The sequence below is a fragment of the Mustela putorius genome, unplaced genomic scaffold (genome assembly GCF_011764305.1).
Source record: "Mustela putorius furo isolate JIRA1106 unplaced genomic scaffold, ASM1176430v1.1 tig00000193_pilon_pilon_pilon, whole genome shotgun sequence".
NCBI lineage: Eukaryota > Metazoa > Chordata > Mammalia > Carnivora > Mustelidae > Mustela > Mustela putorius.
In genome coordinates, this window is record NW_025421309.1 from 873,748 (window position 1) to 896,294 (window position 22,547).

The window sequence follows — 22,547 nt, forward strand, 5'->3', positions numbered from 1 at the left end:
CCGCTGAGACAGAGGGCATTTAGAAAAGGACTCACAGGCTGCTTAGCAGCTTCAGCCCCAGCCAGTCAGGCGCCGGAGCTGGGGGGATGCCCAAGGCCGAATCCTTAAAGGTCACACCCCTAAGACGGCATGTAAGCTGAAAAGGCTGAAATGATACTTTAGAGATTTTTAACGTCTCCCTGAAGGAGTTCAGGGGCAGTTATTTTAGGAAAGCCTTTTGGGTACGACTTACCCCACAAAGACCGTTAAAGTTGTGGGGATGCAAATATAAGTATTTACGAGACACCCCATTTATTGACAGACTTTTGGCTCATATATTTGTATCAGATGAGAATACAGCGTGCACCTACAAAATACCTCACAAAGATTCAGCCCCCTCAGGTTTTAATCTGTCATTTCCTAGCAAGATGGGATCACACTAAGCCCTGTGTACTACTTGCCAGTGAAGGCTATGGGGACGCCTAGCTTAGTACCCTGAGACTGATGGGGAAGACTAAGCACTGAGCACCCAGCCTGGACTTCAGACAGCAGTCAGCTCTGCTTTTCAGACCCAACATGGCTCCCATGGCAAAGAGCAGGCCACAGCCCACACCAGTCCCATCACAGCGTCCAGGGCCAAGACTCTGGCATGGGTATTTCTAGAAGCTTGCCAGGAGAGCCCAAGTCGGGAGACACCACAAAGCCTCAGCCTTCGCCCTCCAGTGAAAAGTTGCCTTCGACGTTTAAAACTGAGAAGGACTTAACATCACCATCCTGTTCACTAACAACTAGAAATGGGAGGTAAGCTTGCTTTCTTCAAACCCTTTCGTTCCCTGTGTGAATGTGTGCCTCGGGCATCAGTACCACCTGTTTTGATGTAGAATCAGGAATAGAGGGAGACATGAAAAATCAAGAGGAGGGCTAAAAATGGCCACATTTTAATCTGCGTTCTCAGGTAAAACTCACCTCCCACCACAGCCACTCACCACAGTTAACTGGCCATTTTTATCTTTATAGATTTGTTCTTCTGGCCCTGTATCAAAAACGATCGTGCCTTTTTTTCCAGGGCTGATATAAAACTGTAAACTGAAAACACACCAAGTAATCAATCACTGACGTTCAGGAAATTCACTTATGGGGAGCTTCGAGATCAAATTCCCATTTGTATTATTACAGAGTTTTACTGCATATTTGAGTCCTCAAAAGACAACCATTGCCACAACCAGGAAACCTACCCCTTGTTTCTGTGACTATTTCCAGATCAACTTAGCATGTTTAGTTCTTCAGGGGGCCCGTCACGGGGTGGCCAGGGCTCCTGTTGGGGAAGCGCTCCCCACTCTCTCTCCCTCTTGCACGGAGGAATTTGCCCATCAGCCTACAGGGGCTTGAGACCCACTAAGAGCAGCAGCAATGGGGGGTGGAGGGGTGCAGGCTGCCTGTAGGAGATCTGGGAGTCTCCGAGATTCAGCCTCGGGGACCCCCACACTGTCCCTGACCAGCCTGCTGACACGGGCCTGCTGCTCAACCACCTTGTGCCCGTGTAACAGAAAACATGGTGGCGCCTTCAGACTTGAGAAAGACTCGGGTAAGAGCACCCTCTGTGCCAAATATTTTTTCTCTATGCCCTAAAGAAATGTTCTCCCTGGCTGCTCATCCATGGTAAGCAGCCTGCCAGGCTGTGGTCCATGGTGCTCAGACAACAGGCCTCAAGCAGGGGAAGGTGCAGCTGTCACCTGTCCTGGCCCAGAGGTCCACCTTTCACTGGCTGACAGCTTCCCCCAGGGACGGAAGGCCCTCCTTGGAGAACCGGGCCATCAGCCCCCGGTCGCCTTGGAGAACAGGGGACTGAAGAAACACCTACCTTCCCTGAACGACATTCACAACGTTCCCCCTCTTTGCCAGCATGACAAGCTTGGTGACCGCTTCAAAAACGTGCTCACACTGTAAGATGGCATCGCCCTGAGGTGGAGAGGATATGGTGGTTTCAGAAGCAGTGGCTTCAAAGAAAAGTACGCTTCCCTACAGAGGCTTCCCGGTGGGTAGCTCAGCGTGGCAGGGTCTTTCTCCCCTGGCAGACACCGGTGGCTGTCGCTTACCTTTTGCTTGTGGTCCTCTGGTGAGACGTGAATGACCAAGATGCCATCACTGAGGCTACTAGTAGAGACACCTGAGGACAGACTCCTGAGTGAGCGACCTGGAACTGGACAACTTGACATTCACGCAGAAAAAAGAAGCGGTGTACCTGGGGGCACCCCCACCCCACCCTCTTTCCCTCCTTGCTGGGCCTCAGAGGGTGAAGGGCACACCCCAGTGGTCAGCATTGCTAGGAGGCTGTGAAGGGCTGCGCTCGGGCTACAACACAGGTCCTCGGAGAAGGTGACTGTCGTCCAACCTGGATACTTGGGGGAAGGGGCGGCCGCTGACATTTATGCCAGAAAAAAACACACAGGCCAGGCCCGGGCAGCCAGCCCCAAGCTTTCTGGGCAACCTACACTTCTGTCTTCCAGTAGAAGGTGTCTTCCTTACTGGTGTGTCCCCGTCCCGTTCCCCTCCGCCTGGGGAGCTAAGTCAATCCAGGGAACGGTCTGAAGACGGCTGGCTTCTTACCTCTGAGGACTGAGTATTCTATTTTCTGCTTGATTTTGGCAAGCTCCACCACATAAGCTGCCTTCTGAGTCAGGAGGAGTTGGCGCGGCCGGGCCTTGAAGCCTTTCCTGTCATACTTGATGACCGGGATACCATACTGCAAGGAAGGCAAGGTGACTCCGTAGGAGGACAGGGCAGGGGACAGAGTTCCTTATTCCTCCAGACTGTGCTAAGACCAGTTACTTGAAGCACTCAGAGAGAGAAAGACTCACACAGACTGGTATTACCACACAGTGTTTCCCACCATTGACTCCTTCGGCCTCTCACTATCCGCACCATCCCCACTCACAGAAGGACAGAGGCGGCAAGAACTTCCAGAACCTGCCCAGATGGCACACAGCTAAGTTACCACGATGTCCATGCTGACACCCTGCCATATTGCTTCTAATAGGAGATGTTCAGTGATGAAGTTCGTGGCTGCACTGCACTCAGTTTCACAGAAACCAAACCCATGGGGCACCTGGGTGACTTAACCAGTTGAGTGTCTGCCTTCGGCTCAGGTCATGATCTTAGGGTCCTGGGATCGAGTCCCACACTGGGCTCCCTGTTGGGCGGGGAGTCTGCTTCTCCCTCTCCCACTACCCCATGCTCGTGCTCATGTTCTCTCAAAATCTTTTTAAAAGGAAAGAAAACCAAACCCAGTTTCTAGGATGACATAAGGACCAGATACCTAGAGGTCACATGGGCCCCACAATTTCATTAATGCCCAGAGCATAACGGTGGAGAGCCCAGCCCACTCACACACACCCCTGCATTTCAACAGGTTTTCCAGACACTTCATACAGAAAACAGATCCCGTTGAGGGAATCCTGCCAGACCCAGGGACCCACGTTTCCATACCTGGATTTTCTCATTGCTAATGAGTTGAAGCACTTTGGGATTAATGTCTCCTTCATCTGGGGAGGGAACCAGAACACAGCAAATCATCACCAAATACCATCTTCGTACCAAAGCCACTGGTATCCGCTGGGTTTATGCCCCTCTGTGACCAGGACCTCAGCTGTGGTTAGGACATGCTACAGAGTCAGGCATCTTCTTTCGAGCCTTAAAATAGGAGAAGCGAGTGCACAGATGGAAAAACGTACTTACCGATCCGGCTGTCGGCAAAGGGCTGGCTTAGGACTTCTGCATAACCTTCTTTCTTTCCCCTGAAGAGTTCACTCATAACCACCTTTTGCTGCATCTGGTGATACAGAATTGGAAGGACAAAGTAGTAGCCGCAAAGATCCTTGCGACAGAGGCTCCTTAGGTCCCTGGGATGGCTTACTTTCCTTGATAAGCTGTAGGAGCCTCGGCCTCCTTTGGCACAGAAATCACAACACATTCCAGGCTTTGGCCAAAATGCCCTAAAAATTATACTGGCAGAGACTGGAATGGCCACCTAAGGCCAGTCTCATGCATGCTCTCCCTAGAAGTGGGATTTTCAGAATTTCAGAGAGCAGGTCCTTCCACCTAGATCCGAGATCCGCAAACTACAACCCAAGGGCCAAACCCAGCCTGCTGCCCAGTTTTTTAACTTTTTGGGAGTGGGGGGTTTGTGTGTTTTAGCAGCATGGCTCTGCCATCCTTTCATGCTGTGCCAGCAGGGTAGACTGACTGGAAAAGCACTCATGGGTCCTGCAGACTCCAAGATGTTACCCTCTAGGGCTTTACAGAAAAAGTCCGCTGACCTGTGGGTAATCATGAACTTCTCTGCAGCAGAGAAGGGGTCCTGCATTCTGAGCAGCTTAGGGGACTATCTGGGTCAGGTTCCCATGGCAACATGATGAGCCACATTACTCATAACAGCTGCCCTTGAACCAGGCTCTGCATCAAGTGGCCTAGGTGTGTTTAATACTCAACACACGTATGAGGCACAGGCCCAGTGTGCCCCTAGGCTCCCAGATGAGATGGCGGGCAGCCCTAGCCCCTCCCCAACCCGGTCACCTGCCCATGCTCCCACCCCACCCACCCCCCAGCCCCTACCAGTGCTTTCCTCTCCGCTGTGATCCCGCAACAGTACTTCCGGACCAGGTTCCTTGTGCACATTTTCCTGAGCAGGTCGGACGCCTGTGTGGAGAACACATCTGTCTCACCCACCCCGCTCACACCCTGTTCTTGGGCTGTGGCCACCAAGACAGATGCTTTGAAAGCACAGTTGAATCCAGTCTCATGTAAAGTATAGCAGTAGGGAGGCCTTGGTGGCTCAGTCGGTTGAGTGGTGGCTGCCTTCGGTTCAGGGTCCTGGGATCGAGCCCCGCGTCGGGTTCCCTATGGTGGAAAGCCTGCTTCTCCCTCTCCCTCTGCCTGCCACTCCCTATGCTTGTGCTCTTTGTCAAATAAATAAAAATCTTTATTAAAAATAAGTACAGCATTAGTATTTTAAACTCCAAGAAAGCAGCTCATTTGCCAATCTTGCACTACTTTTTCACTCTTGCTAAGCTACTGGTTGTTTTTTTTTTCTTTGAAGATTTTATTTATTTATTTGACAGAGACAGTGAGAGAGGGAATACAAGCCAGAAGAGTGGGAGAGGGAAAAGCACACTCTCCGCTGAGCAGGGAGCCCGAAGTGGGGCTCCATCCCAGGACCCCGGGATTATGACCTGCGCCGAAGGTAGATGCTTAATGGCTGAGCCACCCAGGTGCCCCAAACTACTGGTTCTTAAATTTGAATGTGTTTGAGTCATCTAAGGACCTGGCAGAAGAGAAAAGGACTCTCGGAGATGCTCAGTAGACCCAGGCTAGGACCCAGGATCTTACAGTGTCCCCCATTGTGCTCTAGACAGAGGGTCTCAGGACCCACTTTTGAGAAATACTTTCCCCCGTAACAGTTATTAGAAGTTATTGGGAAGGCTATAACAGGATAGGAACTATCCACAAGAGCTCTGTGCAAACAGACCTCTGTTGGCTTTAGAGTATGAATTTGGAGGAGTGACATTTCTTGCGTAAAAGCCTTGCAAAAAGAAGTGCTTTGCTAAGGCGACCCTTTCCAGCCAAGGAGGGTGCACAAAGACAACAAAAGCTTAGCCCATCAGTGCCGGAGTCACTTGCAACAGGAGTCCCCATTCGGTCCTCACATTTTCCAAGATGCCAGGAGGCCTCAGCCAGCTCTTGTCCAAGACATTCTTTGGGACATGATACCGAAGTTTCAAGATGTAATTCTTCCGCACGAACACGATAAACTCCTCGTTGTCCGGGCAGGGGGCTTTGTTTCGGTTGATGAATCCCTTTATGAACCTAAAGAGGCAAGCGTTTTGTTAGCTTTCTGGCCGATTTCTGTGCTGAGACTCTCTCCACCCGTTTGATTTCAAAGGAGGCCAAAATGGCAGAGATTGCCTTGGTCGCCAAGGAAGGTGACAGTCACATAGCCCACAGGTCAGGTCTGCCCCAGAGACACATTCTGTTTCACCCACACCATTTTTGGTTTTGTCCTGAGCAGTGTGAATTAGTTGTGGACATCAACTGACACCAGAAGGCAGCTGACCCTAGTGGCTTTTGAACTGAGAGAAACTAACAAGCAAGTGAAACTAACAACTGAGAGAAACTAACTAGCAAGTGAAACTAACAAGTGGATTGTGATCACTGTCAGATTGGGAGCTTGGAGGAAAGAAGTGGAGCTGAATCCCTAAGGCCTGGCATTCTGGGGGGAAGCTCAGTTTTCTGCACAAAGCCCAAGAATTCAACCAAGACCCATGGTCACCTTCTGGAGAGAACTCACTTCCTTACGGTCCGCACAGCCCACCTTCTCCTACTGGCCGCCTTCCGAGCCAGGGCCCCACGCCAGTGCGCCTCCAGTCTGATGGCTGAAAGAGTTCACTGCTGGCATTAGAAGGCGAGCACAATCAAGTTTAAATACAAAAGGCTTTTTTTTTCCCCCTCAGAACCGCTCACCCCCTCCACCAAACATCTGGATGCCCACCTCTGCCCTGGGCCAGCCCCACCCCCCGACCCCCAAGATGGAAAGTTGTGGAGTGTCGCCAGTTTCTATCTGAGGGTGCTCAGGCCACTGAACCAGGACGACCGAGCAGCTCCAGCCGTATGGGAGGCTTCAAGGAGAGCCCCGAAATTGCATTGAGGGGGTCAGTTTCCCCAGGTCTTGAGGGGTGCACATCAGTCGTGGGGCTGCGTTTGGCTGGTCTCATCTAGTGTGTGCTTTAGTTATCCACGCTTAAAAATTGAGATACATCAATTGGGACACAGAGATTTCTGGCTTGTTTCCCAATTTTTAAATGCTTTTCATATTTTGTTCAGTATTCTGATTTTAAAAAAATGTTTTCTGGGGCACCTGGATGGCCCAGTTGATTAAGTGTCTGACCCTTGGTTTCAGCTCAGGCCATGATCTCATGGGTCGTGAGATTGAGCCCTGAGTCAGAGCCTGCTTGAGATTCTCCCTGTCTCAAACGCATGAATAAAGCTTTTTTAAAAAATGCTTTTATTCCTCATAGCAGCACTATTTCTGTTCCAAAAACAAAGGACTATCCACAGAACAGCTGGACTGTGGTATGCTCGTACAGCACAGGGGTCTGCAAACTACAAAGCCTCTGGCTGGACATCTGCTTTTGTAAATAAAGCTTTATTGCCACAGGGCTATGCGCATTTATTTATGTATTGCCAAAATACCTTCCTGCTGCAATGTCAGAACTGAGTAGCCGTGACCAGGACCAGATGACCCACAAGTCTAAAGGACCACCTGGCCTTGAAGAAAAAGTTTGCCAACATTTGATTTCATGTCATCTTATGCAGCTATGAAAATAAATGACCAAATCTACATAGCGCTGGCTGGTTGAATTTCAGGAACAAAAATGTCCCTAAAAATACAAATGGTATAATTTTATGAACTTCAAAACATGCCAGCCACTAACTATATCGTTTAGTGATGCATCCACCACTACATGATGATGGTAAAGCTATCCAGAAAAGCAAGGGAAGAATAAAGGCAAAATTTAGGAGAGGGATGCAGGTATGGGTCAAGAAGGGACGGGAGAGCCACAGGGGACAGGTTCCTGGATACTCCCAGGGTGAGTATCTTTTCAAAAAAATTATTCTTTGGGCACCTGGGTGGCTTTGCCGATTAATTGTCTGCCTTCGACTCAGGTCATGATCCCGGGATGCTGGGATCGAGCCCCACATCTCTGCTCAGCAGAGAGCCCGCTTCTCCCTCTCCCTCTGCCCGGCACTCCTCCTGCTTGTGCTATTGAATGAATAAATAAAATCTTTAAAAATAAAAATAAAAAATGATTCTTTAAGCTGGTTTTAAGGACGGACGGGCAGGGGGAGCAAAGCCCTAACAGAGCCTCTGCCTCCAGATGCTGCCCAGGTCAGAGAGATGGAGCAGAGCTCTGGCTCATTGCAAACGGGAAAGCTTCTGTTTCATTCTTACCTGCCTGTCTTTTTTTCACATATACTCTCCTTTCTAGGCAGGCTTTGTATGTGGCTTGGATCCTCGCAACTGAAAATAAAAGGGTTGGTGAAACAGCTTTCAGCTGTGTGACTGTGTAGTTGTGCTCTTCAGAGGGGAGGTCAGAGGCAGCCTCAATACCACGCCCCACCCCTGCAGACCAGAGTCATCCTGTCCCCCCAGAGGCTGTTTAGAAACTGACGGAGGCCCCTCTGCCCCACCTGCAGCCAGCACCAGCCCCATCCCAGGTCCCAGGATCAAGGCGTGCTGCTGTGAGATCAAATAAATAAATAAGTAGAAATAAAAATGAGATCAGCAAGCACAGTGGTGACAAGCCCAGATCACGAAGCTAGAGAGACCCATGTTCAAATCCCAGCTCTGCTGCTTACAAGCCATGCAGCCTTCAGCAAGTTACTGACATCTTAGACCTCAGTTTCCCGGAATGAAAGTGGAGATAATATGGCCACATAGGTTTGTTCTAAGAACACACCGAGGTCCCAAGTGCCAGGGAATTAATATGCAGCAAGCACTCAGATGACTCAACAGACCACTCGAGATTTCAAGGGAGATGCCCCACCCCACTCCAGTAGTTTCAGAAAAATTTTGCCCTCCCCCGCCCCCACCCGGTAACTTTCCTCTCTCCCAGTTCACACACCCCACCCCGGCTGCGGGCTTGGAAGCAACATCTTCCAACATCAGATACTGGCATGAATGAAGTTTTCAACGATTCACTGGAGGCTTAGCCCCTGGTGTGGCAAAAGAGTTGGGGCTTATCGAGAACTGGGACAGCAATCCAGGGTTTAAGTGTCCGTGTGCACCTGTGACTGCCCTCCAAACACACATTACATGTATCTTATCATATACATGTATATGATACATCTACATGTATCTTATCATATAGCCCTGTATCTTGTTCTGGGTTTCCAAAGTCAACACTTCTGACACTCTTTCAAAAACGCTGTTTTTGAACCACACTAAGCTGGTTCATTTCACATTATGATGCAGTCAGGACAGAGAAAATCGTACCTAATTGATGTTTACTGAATTCAAAGGCATCTTCGGTAGCAAACAGAGTTCTGGGGAAACGAATGAAGATTTTGGTTCTAGAAGTGAAAAGAGAGATTGTTGTGATGATTAATTTGGTCGGCTACCAGCTGCCTTGGCTTCCACAGTGTCCCCTCCTCTAGAACCTCATGATGTGATCTTATTGGGAAATAGGGTCTTTGCAGATGTTATCAAGGTAGGGACTGAGAGGAGAGTGTACGGAATTAGGTGTGACCTAAATCCAGTGTGTGTGTGCCTGTAAGGACACACACACAGAGGGAAGTTTATGTGAAGACAGGCAGAGGCTGGAGGGACGGGACCACAAGCCACAGAATGTCAGGAGCCAGCAGAAGCTGGAAGAGTCAAGGAAGGAGTCTCCCGCAGAGCCCACCCACACCTTGATGTTGGACTTGGAACCTTGAGAACTAACCATGAAAGTGTACTTTTCCTGTTATTTTAAGCCAGCCAGTCTACAGGCCTTTGTCATCCAGCCTCAGGAAACTATGACACCATTTAACCCTGAAGTCACCTCCCTGGATTTTGAAAAATCGATGACAAGGAATAGGAGTCTAAGTGTAAAAGATCCCATCAACCAGCAAAGATCAATGATCAATGTCCATCACTTCCGGCATGCCTTACCCACCCTGTGAGGGAAACTTCCCAGGGAAGCCACAAGGGGGCAGCAGTGCCTCAGTCCACGTGATCCCACGTCCCCATCCCAGATCATGGAAGAGGGACAGAGACCACCTATGACCTACCTCCACGGTCTGCCTCCCTCAGGATGCGCTAACCCCATTCTCAGGGATCTGGCTTGGAACTGTAGTTCTTGAAGCAGGGCCCAAGACAGAAGCACAAGGCTGGAGAGGGACCAGGGTGGCCACAGAGGGCTATATCCAAGTGGGAGTTAGGAGTGGGAGGGCAAAGTCCATTGATGCATTCCATGGCAGAAATTATCTGTAGCCGGGGAATGCCTGTCTACATCCTTAGGCACTGGTCCTTACCACCACATCAACCCTGACCAAAATGACTAACAGGATAAAACTAAATCTTCCCGGTTCACACCGCCCCCCCTCCCGCCCACCCTGAGTCTGCCTCAGTGCTATCATCGTGTATGAAAGGTCTCCTGCTCCTGGACGACAACCACTACAGCAATGTGCTCGGAGTTCTAGAACACCTTCTGGGATGCCATGGGATCTTTCACTTCACGTAAGTCCTAATACCCCCTCTGAGAGGTCCTGCGTGCATTTGAACAATAAAAAAGACCAGGCAAACTCATTTTGCAGGCAAAGAGGTGCAACCCAGCCCTGGGTCAGGTTTAGAACGCAGGTCTCCCTTCTAGCTTCATCTCCTCCAACACCCTTCCAACCACCTGGAGCTTGCAATACTGTGGTTTATAATTAGAAATATATATTTGGTCTTGGTCCCATTCTAGTGCCATAGCTAGATCCCCAAACCCTTATAATTAGGGCAGTAGGGGCATCTTTGGTTATAATATTTGGACTTTGTCCCTGAGATAGTTTCAAAGTGATAACAGTGAAGTGGATGTCTTGCTATCTGCGGCAGATCCCTCCAGCCACACCACACCTGAGTTTATGCTAAGGAGGTGATGTTCGCCAAGTTTCTTGGATAACCTAAGGATGGGGGCTGGTTGCCAGGGGAACCAATCTTGAGATGAGAATCTCAGAACTTTCAGCCCCACCTCCTACCTGGGGAGAGGGGCCAGGGGTTGAAGGGATGATGACCAACGGCCAGTGGTTTTATCAATCATGGCTGTGTAAAGGAGCTTCCGTAAGACTCCAAAAAGGACGTGGTTTGATGATCTGGGTGTGCCTGGAGAGGGCGTGGAAGCTCTATGCTTTTCCCCTATACCCTACCCTATGCATCTCAACCATCTGACCATTCCCGAGTTCTATCCTTGTGTAATAAGCCGGGGATCCAGTCACTCTGAGTTCTGTGAGCCCCTCTAGCAAATCACTTGAACCCAAAGAGAGGGTCCCAGGAACCTCTAATAGATGTCCAGTCGGTCGTCAGATGCACAGGTGACAATGCGGACTTAGAACTGGCATCTGAAGGGGGGGACAGACTGAGTCCTTATCTTGGGCATCTAACACTACCTCGGGTAGACAGTGTCAGAACTGAGTTGAGTGCAGGATACCCCACCACTCTCAGAGGTATTGTGGAATGTACTCAGGGTGAGCAAAGTACTGAGAGCAGGAGGTTTTTTCCTTCTTTACAGAGCTGCATTTAAATCGAGTGGACGGGAGGATCTGCTTGTAAATCTACATGGACTCCTTTAAAAATTCATCTCCCGGTTCTCGATGCATACAGAAGAATGCACAGAACCTTTGACCGGGGATTTCCTAGCCACTTACCTCCCTAACTTGTACTCCTCTGGTGTGTAGCCCATGTACTGGATCAGCCGTTCCACACCCTCTGCTGGAGGCCCGTGCCAGTGTGGCCAGGTGTCCGGGCACAGGGACTTGTACCTGGGGAGAGGAGAGGCCCTTCCAGAAAGCCCTTGGCCCGGACACTTGCCCCCCACCCCCTGCCAGGGGCCTACTTGGCTCAGCTGTGGCATGCCAGTCACTCAGCACAATCTAGCAGACCCATCACACCGACTTCCTCGAATTCAGCAATAGACACTTGGCAAGAAGGATAAAAGGGAGAAACTATTTCAGTAGGCTGGATCTGGCCTGTCTTCATAGAACCTGACATCATCAGACACTTGGCCCGAGAAACCCCATTCCACTCCACACACTCTATGCAGGGACGTGAAATCCTGTGCCCACACCTGAGCTTATGCAAGAATGTTCACAGCGTCACCGTGTCATTATTCATCAGAGACAACCCAAATGTCCGTCTGCTGATGAACGAAGGGACAAAATAAACATAAGTCAGCACACGAAGAAAAGGGCCCACGCCTGGTAAGTAATGAGGGACGTGGGCCCAGAGATGACTTCAGATCCTGATTTCAGCATACATAGCGAGGATGCAGTCCCTGTAAAAAGAACCATGCGGTCTGCAACGTTTTGAAATAAGAGAATGCAGAAATCCACGTGCCTGTGGACTTGCAGCTATAGAAACTGGGTTCAAGTGCAGCTCAGGAGCTGAGCAAGTCACTTTGCCTCCTCACCTCTGCAACGGGAACAAGGGACACGACCTTCCTCGTGGGCCCATCACGAGGTCGACATGAGATAAGCCGTGGAGAGTACTGGGCTCAGTCCAAGACCTCAAAAAATGTTAGCTACACTGTTCCTGCTGTGCTTCTTACCCTTAATACTGTGACATGGTTCATTTTATTTTAAAATCACTTTTAAAAAAAGACTTTATTTATTTGAGAGAGAAAGAGAGCATGAGAGTGGGGAAGGTCAGAGGGAGAAGCAGACTCCCCATGGATCCGGGAACCTTGATCCCGGGACTCTGGGACCATGATCTGAGCTGAAAGCAGTCACTTAACCAACTGAGCCATCCAGGTGCCCCATAAAAATCACATTTTAAACTGTTAGAAACATGTTGATTTTCCCAGAACTACATTTCATGAAAAGGTCATTAAGGGCATTGCCATGGAGTAAATGTCTATGTTCTCCTCTCATCCTACACTCCCAGGCTGAAATCCTAAGCCACCATGTATTAGGTGGTGAGGGTCCTCTGGGAGCTGACGAGGTTGTGAGGCTGCAGCCCCCATGAATGGGGTCATCGCCCTTCTAAGAGAGACTCCAAAGAGTTCTCTCACTCTCTTCCCATCACGTGAGGACCCACGAGAAGGGCGGTCTGTGTGCAATCCAGAGGGGGTTCTTCCCAGAACACGACCATGCTGGTATCTTGTTCCCAGCTTTCTAGACTCCAAAACCATGAAAGGTACTTTTCCGTTGTTTATAACACCCAGTCTATGGTGCTTTATTACACAAGCCCAAAACTAAGACATTAAGTGTCCTCTGTTCCTCCCCGATGACCTCTCTTGGTCCAGGCACACACACCAAGGTGCAGGGGCATGCCTCCCCCAGGTAATGCAGTAGGGACACAACTGTCCAGTCCACTAGCACACGCCATCAAAGCTGTCCAGACATGCGGCGGCCAGACAAGGGCGAATGGGGAGAGATCTTCAACATCCACAGGCAGAGGGACTGGGAATTCTGTTCTTTTCAACTCTGAGATGCAGTTGTTTCCTGGTCAAGGGAAGCGGTGCCACGCAGGGTGCCCCCTCCCAGGGGCTCCAGCCCCTCCCCTGGGGCCGCCCACCTGCAGCCATGCCAGCCCTCCTGGCTGGTCTTCCAGCCTGCCCAGTTTCCATCTCGCTAGCATTCACCAGTAGAGTAAACGAGCCTCAGATGACAAAAAAGTAGCAACAAAGCTGTACGAAGTGCAAAACTGCAGAAAAATGAGAACACAATATGCACAGGTTGGGCAGGCAGCAGCGGCTGATTCTGGCCGTCTCCATCAGAAGTCAGATTCAGAAAAAGGAACAAGTGAAAAAATGAACAACTAGTAGCTGACAAGCAAAAATGACATGCAAAGGAGGTATGTTAGGGGGAAGAAAAGGCAAATAGGCTGGTAGTTCCTCAAACAATTAAACGCTGAGTTATCCTATGACCTAGTAACCTACTCCTGGGTATACAGCTCCCCAACATAAAACACCCATCCACATAAAAACCTGAACATGTGTGTTCCTAGCAGCGTTATTCTTAATAGCCCCGAATGGAAACAATCCAAGTACCCACCAACTGATGGGTCTCTCCGCACAACAAATGGAACATGATTTGGCCCTAAAAAGGGATGACATACTGACATGTGCTACCACAGGGATGAACCTTGAAAACACTGGGCAAAGTGACAGAAACCAGTCACGAAAGGCCACGTGCTATAGGACTCCATGCGTAGGAAACTTCCAGAATAGGGAAATCTATAGAGACAGGAAGCAGGTGAGTGGTTGCTTAGGGCTGGGGCAAAAGTGGTAAGGATATAAGGGGGTTATAGGTAAAGGGTATCAGCAGGAATATAAATCATTTAACATAACAACGAGGCTGGAGAACAGTATGAAGCTTCCTCAAAAAGCTAAAAATAGAACTACACTATGATCCAGCAATTGCACTACTAGGTATTTTCCCAAAGAAGACAAAAGTACAGATTCGAAGGGGCACGTGCACCCCAATGTTTATAACAGCAATGTCCACAATAGCCAAACTGTGGAAAGAGCCCCAAATGTCCATCGACAGATGAGTGAATAAAGAAGATGTGGTATATACATACAATGGAATACTACGCAGCCATCAAAAAGAAGGAAATCTTGCCTTTTCCAAGGATGTGGATAGAACTAGAGGGTATTGTGCTAAACGAGATAAGTCAGTCAGAGAAAGACAAATACCATAGGACCTCACTCACATGTGTAATTTAAGAAAGAAAACAGATAAACATATGGGGAGGGGTAGAGGGGAGAAAAGGAGAGAAGGAAACAGGCCATAAGAGATCCTTGGTGACTGAGAACTGAGAGCTGATAGAGGGTTGTGGGTGGGGGATGGGCTAGACGAGGGATGGGGATTAAGGAGGGCCTTTGTTATGATAAGCGCTGGGTGTTGTCTGTAAGTGATGGATCACTGAATTCAACTCCAGAAACCAGTATTGCACTGTAGGTTAACTAAGAGTTAAATAAAAATAACAGCGAGGAAATAGATTATTACTTAATAAGTACGTATAAGCAGATAGCACTTACCAAGACATGAGACTCATGGAAGAAAAACCAGCATGCTCCTTGGTAAAGAAAGATCTGAGATCACTAAAGCAGGGGCTAAAAATAAGACCCACTGGGAAATGCTCAAGTTTCAAAAGGCAGAACCTTGATATAAGTTGCGGAATACAAGAAATCAGATGAAAAATGTAAGCTCATGGACGTGACTTTTATAAAGCTGTAGTTCAAAAGAAACCTAGTAGTTAGGTGGAAATGCGAAACTGCCAATATTTAACCATGCCCAGCTACAGAAGTAACCATTATGCCATTATGCTTCCCTTGAGAGCGTGAGATTGTGTTAATTTTTTTTTTTTTTTTGGTAGCACAAATTCACACGCAGCCCCCCACCAATGAAGTATTAGTGCACAATTTGGGGGGTGGTGGGATTATGTCATTAGGTCCTGATGAACTCCCTGAAAGCAGACAATTTAATCTCTATGTTACCCATAAGGAAATAGGTCAGAGCTAGAAGAGAAAGGATGGGGAGTCCCACCGAGGTTTGTGTGGTTTCACCGCCCACGTTCCCACCACTACACTTGCTTCGCGGGAGAGCTTACGAGGCTGCGAGGATCACTGCCAGACTGATGGCACTAAACCAGCACCTACAATCCCCATGGGGCAGGTCTTCCCCAACTGTGCACAGACTCAAAGGGTACACTGCCCATGTCTGCGCCCCTAGTGGTACGTCGATGCATCAGCCTTGACCTTCCTGCCTCCAAGAAGTCACACGTTTAGGGAAACGATGGGAAGGAGGTAACTAACCTGAGTCAGCTTCCTAGTCTCCAAAATGTTCGTGTTCATCTCAGTTACAGAAGAACCCAACGGAGCTCCCTGGGGGATGGCCTTTTACTCATCGCCACACCCAGAGACTCCCCACACAGTAGGTTTTTGATCCTGTACTGGTGTAGGATCAACAAAACAAGTGTTACCTTTGCAAGAAATGCTCGTATTTCCGCCGGTATGCAAAGCCCGCCCGTCTCACCCGCAAGTGCTCCATCAGCCCCAGGTACTTGATCTGATGCCTTATGAGCAAGTCGTCAAACTTGCCTTTGGAAATACAGAAGGGAGAGTGACCGTAAATGACTTGATAGCTTTGTTTCAACTGAGAAAGACCATAGGCTACAAGCTGACCATCCTGGCCTGAGTCTGGCCACAGACATATTTTGTCAGGTCCTAATTGTGTGTGTGTGTGTGTGTTTGTGTGTGTGCGCATGCATGCACACATGTGTTAAAGGGGGAATTTTATAAGAAAATCTGGATTTCTGGATTCTCTAAAAAAGAAAAATGATATCTGGCCTTCTGGGCTACATGGGAGTTCCACATGAGAACAACTGATTGGAAGGGAATAGGGCTGCCGCTTTGGACATGATGTACCCTTTGCTGTTTGTCACAGTCCCCTCCACTCCCTACTGCCTTATACCCAGTCTGCTTCACTTATTTGCTTTTCCTGCCTGGCTTTCATACAACAGTATACTGACCATGGCATGAGCTTGGAAGATACCCAAGTCATAGTTCATCTTGAAAGATAGTTCCTTGGCTGGAGGGAAGCAACACTGCTCCCTCTGACATCTGTCTGGCTCAGCTGGCTTGCTCCTGAAATGGGCCAGGCTCTGAGCAATGCTCATTTGGGACCACCAAAAGAACTCTCCGTCTCTCTTCATTTCCCTTCTATTATTTAAAAATGGATTCACATACAAAGGACAAGAAGCAAGGCTATAGGGTGTGTTGGGCTCTTTTATTTCTTTTTCTTTTTTTTTTTTTTTTTTTTTTTAGCATCTTAACCCACTGTCATCTTGGCTTTCCCCCCAGCTTCATTTCCCTGAGCTCAGTGTTCAGAACGATTCATGACTCACTGGGTTCTTTCCTCTCATTGGGCTTGATGCAACGGATGTATGAAGGTTCCTTAGAGATGAGGATTTCCAAAAGGCTGCTCAGGCTGTTTTTAAACTGAGTCCCCACCTTCAGAGAGAAAGAGAGAGAGAGAATGAATGAGCTAAATAGACATTGCTTCTCCCAGTAAATACAGAGAAGATTGGCTAGGGCACAGGTCTTTCTATCCCGGCTCCTGACAGATTGCCCTCCCCATAACCATCTCGCCCACTAAAAAGGTTTCGGATGTTCTGGTCTGAGAAGCCCAAGCTCAGACTGGTCAAACAGAGGCTGGACAAGCACCTGTTCAGGGTGCTTTCCTCACTCAGCAAATACGTGGTGAGCACCTCATAGGAGCCCATATCGCCATTAAGGCCATCACCCCCATCAGCTTCCCATTTCCCAGTTACCAAGCTTCCTTTACGACACTTGCACTGTTATAAGTCCCTTCTTTCTTTGATAGTATTGTCCTCTCCTCTCTTCCACTAGATCATACGCCCCACGAGAACAGGGATCTTGTCCATTCTGTTATTGCTAAAACTTGCGCCCTGCATGCAGCACCTGACACACAGTGAACACACTGGTTGCTACACTTGGAAAATATGTATTTAGTCAGTGTGTTTTAGAGAGGGACACTTTCAGAAAAAGGAAGGACAGATTAAAATGTGCAGGTAACTGAGAATATTTGTACCCTCTGGCGGATTTTTACTACCTTTTCCAATTCCGCATGGGCCTGCTTTTCCCCGACTCACCGTTGGTGGCCTTCTCCGGTTTTCTAACTCGGCCACCAGGAAGCACTCCTTCAGGATGCGGTTTTTGGACCTGCATAGCACCTGCAAGTAAAGGAAATGAGCCCCACATTCACTGCTTCGGAAATCACTAAGGGTCTTCGGGAAACCTGTGTTAAGTGTGCACCGCAGCCCAGAGCCATTTGCTTTGGGAGCACCGGAAGATGGGAAAAAAGACAAACACGGAAGGAAGCGTTTAAATACTGGATCCACAGCTCTGTCTACACGGTGAGGCCGTCCGATGGTTTTCCTTGGACACAGCCAAGCTATCCTTGTTCACAGTCCAGCCCATAAAGAATGAACAGCTCTCGAAGAATTATCTCCAGGAGATGGTGTTAAGTGGGGGTGGGGGGGAAGGCAAGACAAGGACCACATGTACAGTGTGTGATTATTGTGTGAAGAGAAAGGAAAAGGAGGGATATACACACACACCCCTTGGTCTGAACCACCCCTGGAAGGATACACAATCAAATGGCTAGAACAGTTGGCTCTCAGAGAGTTGGTGATATGGGGTCAAGGACATCAGCTTTTGTGCAGTTTGATTTCTCCCCACCGTGCACAAGTTTTCAAAATAGTTTGTATTACTAAAAATCTTGATTTATATTTTTAAGAGAGTTGAGAGAGAGTGGGGGAGGGGTAAGGGGAGAGGGAGAGAGAGAATCTTCAGTGGGCTCCACGCTCAGTGCAGAGTCCAACAGGGGGCTTGATCTCATGACCCTCAGACCATGATTTGAGCTAAAATCAAGAACAGGACACTCAACTGACTGAGCCACCTAAGGGCCCCAAAGATCTTCAATTTAAAAAAATTAATTCTACACTAAAATTCTTCTCTTTGTATCCATACAATGAGATATTCTTTGGCCTTTAAAGAAGGAAATTAACCAAACATTGGAAGGAGCAGAGATGGCCTTCAACAGACAAATGGATAAAGATGTGGTTTGTATACACAAGGGAATATTACTCAGCCACCAGAAAGGATGAATACCCACCATTTGCATTGACATGGATGGGACTGGAGGGGCCTATGCTAAGGGAAATAGGTCAGGCAGAGAAAGACAATTGTCTTATGGTTTTGCTCATATGTGGAGCATAAGGAATAGCATGGAGGACACTAGGGGAAGGAAGGGAAAACTGAATGGGAAGAAATTGGAGGGGAAGACAAGCCATGAGAAATTATGGACTCCAGGAAACAATCTGAGGGCTTCGGAGGGGATGTGGTTGGGTTACGGGGTAGCCCGGTGATAGGTATTAAGGAGGGCACATGTTGTGATGAGCAAGCACCCTGGTGTTATATGCAAACTGTGAATCATTGGACAGTACATCAAAAACTGGTGACGTGCTGTATGGTGACTAACATAACACAATTTAAAAAACCCAAGAAATTTAAAAAAAGAAGGAAGGAAATTGTGACACATGTGGGGACATGCATGAAACTGAGGACATCACGCTAAGGGACAGAAATGAGACACAGAAGGACAAGTACTGTATGACCCCATTCACATGAGATTCCTAGAGGAGTCAAATTCAGAGCGACAGGAAGTAGGGTGGTGGCTGCAGGGGTTGAGGGAGGAGGAACAGGGAGTAAGTGTTTGAAACAGAGAGCAGAGTTTCAGTTTTCCAAGATGAAAAGGATCCTGGAGATTGGGAGTACGAGGATCAATGGTGTTTAATGCTACTCAAATGAACACTTAACAACAATTGTGATGGGGGGCACCTGGGTGGCTCAGTGAGTTAAAGCCTCTGCCTTCGGCTCAGGTCATGATGTCAAGGTCCTGGGATCGAGCCCTGCATGGGGCTCTCTGCTTAGCAGGGAGCCTGCTTCCCCCTCTCTCTGCCTGCCTCTCTGCCTACTTGTGATCTCTCTCTCCCTGTCAAATAAATAAATAAAATCTTTTTAAAAATTTTTGTTTAGTCCACTCTAATTCTGCTCTTAATGATGGCACGAAAGAGCCATTTGGGGATGGGGTGAACACATTAGAAAGGATCCATGTTTTCTCTCTCTCTCTCTCTTTTTTTTTTTTTTGTAAGATTTTATTTATTTATTTTACAGACAGAGATCACAAGTAGGCAGAGAGGCATGCAGAGAGAGAAGGGGAAGCAGGCTCCCGGCTGAGCAGAGAGCCTGATGCGGGGCTCGGTCCCAGGACCCTGGGATCATGACCCAAGTGGAAGGCAGAGGCTTTAACCCACTGAGCCACCAAGGCGCCCCTAGAAAGGATCCATCTTGAAGTCAAAAGAAAGGGCCAGGCCTATCAGTCCTAGCTGGCGAAGGGAGAGAATCTGAGATTTTTTCATGGGAAGCACCCTCCATAGGTGGGTTTGTGATGGGCATGGGTGTGGTGCACAGGGCAAAGCCAGGAGAGGAGTATTACGTTCCTTGTGCCAGCTGGGCCCTTCTATGCCTGTGTCATTCACAGTGACCCTGGGAAGGGGCACCGCCAGACCCACCCCACAACGACAGGAAAATCTGCTTCAGACCCCGCACTGGGAAGAGGCAGGGCTGATGCTCAGTCCCAAAGAGCACCGGCCTAGAGCAGAGATCCAAAGTTAGGAATAGTTCTCTATCCCGAAGCCCAGAGATTGGGCCGAGAAAGACTGGAAAAGCCAGAAGGTATTCCTGAAACCAACAGTCTCTGTGTTCACTCTGAAAAGGTCTCCCTAACTTTAAGCTTTTTGTAGACCAAGCTAATGAAATAAAATCTAATTTTTATGAAACAGCCAACTGTTTCAATACAAAGGAAGACTTCAAAACACCCAGGGTTTTTCTGATCAGTGAGGTATATGGAAGGAGATTGGAACTTGCAGCAGCGGCCCCAGGGGCTAATCACAGCTTCAGCCCCACTTCATGATGTGATCTTGAGCAAGTTGAGACTCCTCTGGGTCTCAATTTTCTCATCCTCTGTTCATGCTACCCTAGTACATTCCCACTGCACCCGAACAAAAATCTCTTCTCCTCCCTGGGGACCTCACCCGGCTGGGCTCAGTCCCCTCTCCAAACATCATACTCCTTACTGAACACACACTAAAATCGTCTGGGCCTCAGGGCCTTTGCACACGCCAATCCCTCAACCTGGAGTCAGCCCAATCTTTCCATGGCCAGTAACATTCTCACTCAGGCTTAGCCCAAAGTCACCTCCACAGGGGTGTTTCCTCTGATCTCTTAAACTAGATTAAAATTTCTCCTCTTAGTCGTGTTTTCTTATTTTCTTCAGAACACTTCTCACCAACGGGTAACGTATTTGTGTACAGTTGGCCCTTGGACAAAATGGGTTGGAACCACATGGATCCCCTTACATGCAGATTTTCTTTTTCTTTACAGTACGGGGTTTTAAGTGTATTTTCCTTAGGACTTTCTTAATAATATTCTCTTTTCTCTAGCTTATTTCATTGTAAGAATACTGTATATAATATATAACATACAAAAGATGTGTTCAATGACTGTTTATGTATGAGTAAGGCTTCCAGTCAACAGTAGGCTATTGGTAATTAAGTTTTGGGAGAGTTGAAAGTTATACATGGAATTATCACTGCACAGGAAATTGTCAGGTTCATGTTGTTTAAGGGTCACTGTATATATTTATTCTTTTTTTTGTATATATTTATTCTTGACCCCTCCCTGCCCCTAATGTAAGCCCCATGAGAATAAGAACTAGCCCAGCACACAACAGGGCCAATATACATTCTTGAATCAATGGCATATCATACATTCGTCTGTTGAAGTGTGTCTTGGCTCTTTCCACGGTTTGGGGATTGAGGACTTTGCTGATATGAACATTGGGGTACAGATGGCCCTTCTTTCCACTACATCTGTATCTTTGGGGTAAATCCCCAGTAGTGCAATGGCAGGGTCATACGGTAGCTCTATTTTTAATTTCTTAATGAATCTCTACACTGTTTTCCAAAGTGGCTGTATCAACTTGCATTACCACAACAGTGTAAGAGGGTTCCCCATTCTCCATGGACGGGACTGGAGGAGATCATGCTGAGTGAAATAAGTCAAGCAGAGAGAGTCAATTGTCATATGGTTTCACTTACTTGTGGAGAATAAGGAATAACACGGAGGACATGGGGAGATGAAGAGGAGAAGTGAGTTGGGGGGAATTGGAGGGGGAAATGAACCATGAAAGACTGTGGATTCTGAGAAGCAAACAGGGTTTTGGAGGGTAGGGAGGTCCCTGGTTGTGGGTATTAAGGAGGGCATGTATTGCATGGAGCACTGGATTTGGTGCATAAACAATGAATCTTGGAACACTGAAAAAATAAAATAAAATTTAAAAGGGCATATCATACAGATGACCTTGAATATCTTTTCTGGCCATGCTACAGTTCTAACATAAAGCACTGTACAGAAAAATCCAGGCGGCCATATATACATATAGTTAAATTCCAGACTTACTTCTTTCAGATGTCTGTAGAGGAGATCATTGTTTTTTTCTAAGAATCCTGTAAAACATTGAAAAAATTTTTGAATCACTGGCTTTGTCTAAAAATGCAATTCCATCCCAACTGACTGCAAAGGGAAATCCTGAGAATAATCTCCTAGGCTCAGATCTGAGGTTCTCAGCCTTGGCACTGTGGACGTTTGGGGCTAGAGAATTCTTTATTGTGGTGACGGTCTTGTGAATTGTAAGATGGTTAGCAGCACCCCTGAACTCTACCCACTCGATGCCAGCAGTCCCTTCCCCAGCTGGGAAAACCAAATTTGTCTCTAGACATTGCCAGACGTTCCTGAATGAGTAATCCCACCTATGGTTGAGAAGGTCCTCAGAATTGAATTTATGGCACACACACTGTACTCTAACCTCTCCCTAGCTATCACACAAATGTACAGCCTTTATCCTAAGTATTGTCCTAATCCAGTAGCAAAGAGCTATGTAAAAAAGGAATGACATTGAGAGGCACTTGGGTCGCCCAGTTGGTTGAATATTCAACTCTTCCTTCCAGCTCAGGTCATGATCTCAGGGTCATGGGATCAAGCCCTGTGTTGGGCTCTACACTCAGCTGGGAGTCTCCTTGTCCCTCTCCCTCTGCTTCTCCCCCTACTGTATCTATAAAATAGATATCATAAAATATGCTATCTATAAAATAAATACATACATAAATAAAATCTTAAAAAAAAAAA

The 22,547-nt window shown here is 47.9% G+C and overlaps 1 protein-coding gene across 1 annotated transcript in view; it reads right to left on the reverse strand.

Annotated features, from left to right (window-relative positions):
• MYO1H (myosin IH) overlaps positions 1 to 22,547 on the reverse strand; it is a 102,084-nt gene that overhangs the window by 1,277 nt on the left and 78,260 nt on the right. Inside the window, exons 16-31 of the mRNA XM_045076724.1 lie at positions 21,822 to 21,868; positions 17,390 to 17,470; positions 16,622 to 16,727; positions 15,698 to 15,815; positions 11,419 to 11,532; positions 9,029 to 9,105; positions 7,985 to 8,053; positions 6,323 to 6,407; positions 5,682 to 5,841; positions 4,591 to 4,674; positions 3,715 to 3,808; positions 3,466 to 3,521; positions 2,587 to 2,722; positions 2,076 to 2,146; positions 1,841 to 1,938; positions 966 to 1,065 (exon numbers count right to left, since the gene is read on the reverse strand). Of these exons, the coding sequence (XP_044932659.1) occupies positions 966 to 1,065; positions 1,841 to 1,938; positions 2,076 to 2,146; positions 2,587 to 2,722; positions 3,466 to 3,521; positions 3,715 to 3,808; positions 4,591 to 4,674; positions 5,682 to 5,841; positions 6,323 to 6,407; positions 7,985 to 8,053; positions 9,029 to 9,105; positions 11,419 to 11,532; positions 15,698 to 15,815; positions 16,622 to 16,727; positions 17,390 to 17,470; positions 21,822 to 21,868 (1,496 nt within the window). The remainder of the gene's footprint in view (positions 1 to 965; positions 1,066 to 1,840; positions 1,939 to 2,075; positions 2,147 to 2,586; positions 2,723 to 3,465; positions 3,522 to 3,714; positions 3,809 to 4,590; positions 4,675 to 5,681; positions 5,842 to 6,322; positions 6,408 to 7,984; positions 8,054 to 9,028; positions 9,106 to 11,418; positions 11,533 to 15,697; positions 15,816 to 16,621; positions 16,728 to 17,389; positions 17,471 to 21,821; positions 21,869 to 22,547) is intronic.